The 5,680-nt window shown below is 46.7% G+C and overlaps 1 protein-coding gene across 1 annotated transcript; it reads left to right on the top strand.

The window, feature by feature from the left end:
• The first annotated feature begins 2,568 nt into the window (after window positions 1–2,568).
• LOC124037560 lies at window positions 2,569–5,680 on the top strand. Its single transcript, XM_046352372.1, has one exon. The coding sequence runs from the start codon at window positions 2,700–2,702 to the stop codon at window positions 5,607–5,609; it is 2,910 nt and encodes a 969-aa protein (XP_046208328.1). The 5' UTR covers window positions 2,569–2,699; the 3' UTR covers window positions 5,610–5,680.

The raw sequence follows: 5,680 nt of genomic DNA, 5'->3' as shown, positions 1-5,680 counted from the left end.
TCAACTATCAGCCCTCAAGTGCTTCCTCCCAGTCTCAAAGCAACTCAAAGGTCAACTCCAGACGCTCAAGCGTGTCATCTGTCAAGAGACAAGAGGCTGCGGCGGAAGTTGCTGCTAACCAAGCAGCTTTAGAAGTAATGGTTAAGCAAGAACGCCAACTAGAAGAGCTTCAGCGACTCGAAGATGAAGATAAGAAGAGGACAGCGGAGCAAGAAGCTGAGGCTGTGAAACGCAGCTTAGAAGAAGCTAGGCTGCGAGTCAAGTTAGAGGTAGAAAATGCTGCCAGACGAAGGACACTAGAAGACAAGCGTAGAGAGTTAGAGCGCCTAGAAGTGCTCAAGAAACTAAATGCTGCCAAGGCGCGAATGCAAGTGTATGAGCAAGATGAAAACTCAGAGGACGAGATGAGAGAACTACTCTAACTGCAAATCTGTGAAAGAAGTCACGCACAGAAGTGGCTCATTTCACAGTCTCTCACCACAACATGTTGTGACAAGCACACAGCAAGAAGATGGCACCAAGACCATGTTCAGGTTACTAGCGGAATCAATCAGTGAAAGCCGCCTCCCATACCAGAACCAGTAACATTCAATGGAGAACCACTCGTTCACTGACTGGAAAGTCTCTTTTCAGACTCTGATAGACAGGAAGAACATACCAGTAACTGAGAAGATATATTACTTGAGAAAATATATTGGTGGGCCTGCCAAGAAAGCCATCGAAAGTTACTTTATGTTAGGAACAGAGTCAGCCTACTATGCGGCATGGACCATTCTTGAAGAAAGGTACGGAAACAAATTCCTCATCGCCAAGTCCTTCAGAGATAAGCTCAATGCATGGCCTAAGATAGGATCCCAGGACAGTCTTGAACTTAGAGACCTTGTAGACTTTCTTCGCAGCTGTGAGGCTGCTATGTCTCAGAATAAGGGCCTGGAGGTGCTTAATGACTGTAATGAAAACCAAAAGATCCTCGCTAAACTTCCAGATTGGCTAACTTCAAGATGGAATAGAAAGGTCATAGACATCTTAGAAGAAACTGAGATCTTTCCAAGCTTCAGTCAGTTTGTGAAGTTTCTCACGAGAGAAGCAAAGATCGCTTGCAATCCTGTGACATCCCTTCATGCTTTGAAACCAAGCGAAGATGGAAAACCTAAGACGCCAAGGATTCAAAGCCCCGGAGCAAGGGCATTAGCAACTAACTCTGATGAGAAAGATACTGTTACTAGTTGTGTCTTCTGTGAGAAGTCAGGTCACAGTCTCCACAAATGCTGGAAGTTCATGGATAAGCCCACCGCAGAGCGACAGAAGTTTGTTCAAGAGAATAAATTGTGCTTTGGCTGTTTAAGGCCTGGGCATCGCTCAAAAGATTGTGATAACAGGAACACCTGCGACACGTGTCAGAGGAGGCATCCATCCTGCCTGCATGAAGATCGTACTAAAGAAAGGTTATGGGATAGGAAGACCTCACAAGATAAGGGGACAAGAGCGTCAAGTGAGGCCATATCCAACAGAGTCGTAAGGGACATTAACAACACCCACACCTCCACAATCATTCCAGTATGGGTGTCAACCACAAGTGAGCCAGATCGTGAAGTTCTTGTGTATGCACTTCTTGACACCCAGAGCGACACCACTTTTATCCTTGAAGAGACAACAAAGGCTCTCAATACAAGGAAGGAGCCAGTCCAACTGAAACTCTCTACAATGGCTTCAAGGAATACCATTGTGTCCTGCCAGAAGCTGTCTGGTTTGCAGGTTAGAGGGCTTTACTTGGAGAAGAAAATCCCTCTGCCAACGACCTACTCGAGAGAGTTTATTCCTGCAAACAGAGATCATATTCCTACTCCAGAGACTGCAAGAGCATGGTCTCATCTTGAACACATTGCAGAGGAGATTGCTCCTCAACAGAGCTGTGATGTCGGTCTCTTAATTGGCTACAACTGCTCCCAGGCTCTCCTTCCAAGAGAAATTGTGTCTGGTAAGGGAAATCAGCCTTTTGCTCAGAGAACAGATCTTGGCTGGAGCATAGTCGGCTATGGAAATCCATGTATCGACTATGGCGACCCTATTGGAGTGAGTCATCGGGTTATCGTTAGACAGGTGATGCCAAGCCTTCAATCTTCTTCCAACCTCACAAATCAAGTACACTATGTTTGTAGAACATGTGTAAGAGAGGTAATCACAACACTGGACATTATCAAGACGCTTGAATCTGACTTCAATGAGAGAGCTGCAGAAGAGGACCTCATATCTCAAGAGGATATCCGGTTCCTGAAGAAAATGAAAGAGGGCATCAGACGTAAGGACAATGGACATTATGAGATGCCGCTGCCGTTTAAGGAAGAAAGACCCAATCTGCCGAACAATAAAACATGTGCAGTTCACCGACTCAAGTGCCTGGAAAGGAGGCTAAGGAGAGACAAGCAGTACTACAAGGACTACACAGCATTCATGGAAGAGACTATAGCTTGTGGAGATGCTGAGAAGGTCTCTAAAGAGGAAATTAACAAGCATCCAGCATGGTACATCCCGCACCATGGGGTTTATCACCCACAAAAGCCGGGAAGATACGAGTCGTCTTTGACTGCTCAGCTAAGTTTCGAGAGACGTCCTTGAATGATCATCTCCTTACCGGTCCAGAGTTGACAAACACATTGCTGGGCGTCCTTTGTCGTTTTCGTAAGGGGCCAGTTGCAATCATGTGTGACGTAGAGCGCATGTTCCACCAGTTTCATGTGAAAGCAGAAGACCAAGATTATCTACGGTTCCTTTGGTGGGAGAACGGAGATCTAGAGTCTCAACCCTCAGTGTATCGTATGAAGGTCCACTTGTTCGGCGCAGCTTCATCTCCTGGTTGCGCCAACTATGGTCTCAAACATCTTGCTGCCGAAGGACGAGGAAGCTTCAGCGAGAAGTCTATCCAGTTCATAGAAAGGAACTTTTATGTTGATGATGGGTTGACGAGCGTATCGTCTGAAGCTGAAGCGGCCCAGCTGGTGAAAGAAGCAAGAGAGCTTTGCAGCATCGGCAAACTTCGGTTGCACAAGTTTATCTCTAACAGCAAGGAAGTTATAGCCACAATTCCCAAGGAAGAACGTGCCAAGGGTGCCAAAGACCTGGATATGGCTCTGGGTGAACCACACATGGAGAGAGCGCTTGGTGTACTGTGGTGTGTCGCATCAGACGAGTTCCAGTTTAGAGTAGTTGTCAAGGAACGCCCACTCACAAGAAGAGGAGTGTTGTCTACAGTAGCCTCTGTATATGATCCGCTTGGGTTTGTGGCACCCTTTGTCCTGGCGGGGAAGCAGATCTTGCAGCGGATGTGTTGTGACAAAATCGATTGGGATGACCCCCTTCCAGATGACCTACGTTCCCAGTGGGAATTCTGGCTCCAAGGTCTACAAAACTTGTCTGAGGTAAGGATCCAACGAAGCTACTTGCCATCAAGTTTCAAGGAGGTGCAGAGTTATGAGCTCCATCACTTCTCGGACGCTAGTACCTCAGGTTATGGAGAGTGCTCATACCTCAGAACAATCAGCACCGCAGGAGAAGTTCATTGCTCCCTAGTTATGGGGAAGTCGAGAGTCGCCCCCTCCAAGGTTACGACCATACCACGACTGGAACTTTCAGCAGCGGTGGTAGCTGTTCGAACAAGTGACATGCTCAAAAAGGAGCTAGAGATACAAGGTCTACAGGAATACTTCTGGACCGACTCGAAGGTAGTTCTTGGCTACATCAACAATGAAGCCAGAAGATTCCACGTCTTTGTAGCTAACCGTATTCAACGCATTAAGCAAAGCACAGATCCCGAACAATGGAGATATGTGACCTCTGAAGAGAATCCTGCGGATCATGCTTCCAGAGGTCTCACATCAGAACAGCTCATGGCTTCCAACTGGTTCACAGGTCCAGACTTTCTTTGGCATGAAGAACTTCCCAAAGGACAAGTCAAGGGGGAAGAGTTCTCAAACAATGATCCAGAGCTGAAATCCCTGGTCCATGATACCCAAGCAAAGGAAGAAAGATCATTACTAGATCACCTTCATAAGTTCTCAGACTGGGCAAGAGTGGTAAAAGCTATTGCCAGGCTCAAACGACATGTCAAGGAAGCCATAGGCTTAAAATTGAGGTCCAGTGAAGCTACAAGCATAGAAGAAAGGAGAGAGGCAGAACTCACCATTATAAAGATGGTTCAAGAAGCAGCCTTCTCCCATGAGATACACAATCTCAGGCACCAGAAAGACATCAAGACCAAAGATAAAGCAAGCAAGTTGCGTAAATTGAGTCCATTTCTGGATGAGCAAGGTATCCTCAGGGTGGGAGGTCGCTTGGCTCATGCAACTCTTCATTCCCATGTGAAGCATCCCGCAATCCTGCCAAGAGATAGCCACTTGTCAGTGCTGCTCATCAAGCACTATCATGAAAAAGTACGACACCAAGGACGTGGAATGACGATCAATGAGCTGCGATCCAACGGTATATGGATCCTAGGATGCAGCAATGCAGTTTCCTCTCACATCTACAAATGTGTGAAATGCAGGAAATTCAGAAGATGTACAGAAGGGCAAAGGATGGCAGATCTTCCAAAGGAACGCATGGAGACCGCGCCTCCCTTCACATACTGCGGGATGGACTGCTTTGGACCTTTCTATGCCAAGGACGGAAGAAGAGAGTTAAAGCGTTATGGGCTCCTATTCACTTGCATGGGCTCCCGAGCAGTTCACATTGAAATGCTTGACGACTTAACCACCGACGCTTTTATCAATTCCCTGCGTTCATTCATTGCCATACGTGGTAATGTTCGTCAAATCAGATGTGATCAAGGCAGCAACTTCATTGGCGCAAGACGCGAGTTTGTGGACGCCCTGAAAGAAATGGATCAAACACGACTGAAGGAACTTGGATGCGAGTTTATCATGAACACCCCATCTTCAAGTCACATGGGTGGTGTTTGGGAAAGGCAAATCCGCACGATACGAAGTGTCTTAACATCCACTCTTGATCAGTCAGACGGAAGACTCGACACCGCTTCTCTGCGTACCTTTCTCTATGAAGTCATGGCGATTTTAAATAGTAGGCCCCTAACTACGGAATATCTGAATGATCCATTAGGTCCAGAACCTCTCACGCCAAATCATATCTTGACAATGAAGTCCACAGTTATCTTACCGCCACCTGGACAGTTCATCAAGGAAGATCTTTATCTCCGCAAGAGATGGCGCAGAGTACAATTTTTAGCCAATGAATTCTGGACAAGGTGGAAGAAAGAGTACCTCCTAAACCTCCAACACAGACAGAAATGGAGTAAAGACAGAAGAAACGCAAGGATTAATGACATTGTCATTTTGCAAGATGATACTGCACCACGCAACCAGTGGAAATTGGCAAAGGTTACAGAAGTGTACCCGGGACAGGATGGCCGGGTGAGAAGAGTCAAGTTACTGATCAGCGACTCAACCCTAGATGAGAGAGGTAAACGCATCACCAAACCCACCTATCTGGAGAGGCCCATCCATAAGACAGTCACCCTCCTGGAAGCCGATCAAGAAACCTGCAGACCCCTTTCACAGAAATCACCGGTGATTGGTGGGAGTGTAACTGACAGTTAGACTTACAGGTTATCTCGTGGTCTTTTGTTTGAATTGTTTATGTGTCCGCTGTGCGGGGGAAATGATAATGA

This window comes from Oncorhynchus gorbuscha, linkage group LG06, assembly GCF_021184085.1.
Source record: "Oncorhynchus gorbuscha isolate QuinsamMale2020 ecotype Even-year linkage group LG06, OgorEven_v1.0, whole genome shotgun sequence".
NCBI classification, from domain to species: domain Eukaryota; kingdom Metazoa; phylum Chordata; class Actinopteri; order Salmoniformes; family Salmonidae; genus Oncorhynchus; species Oncorhynchus gorbuscha.
The sequence above is the reverse complement of the archived record's forward strand: the minus strand, read 5'-3'. Positions and strand labels throughout refer to the sequence as shown.

Excerpts from the sequence above, each read along its gene's own strand:
- LOC124037560 (XM_046352372.1), top strand. The coding sequence starts at position 2,700 with ATGTGTGACGTAGAGCGCATGTTCCACCAGTTTCATGTGAAAGCAGAA.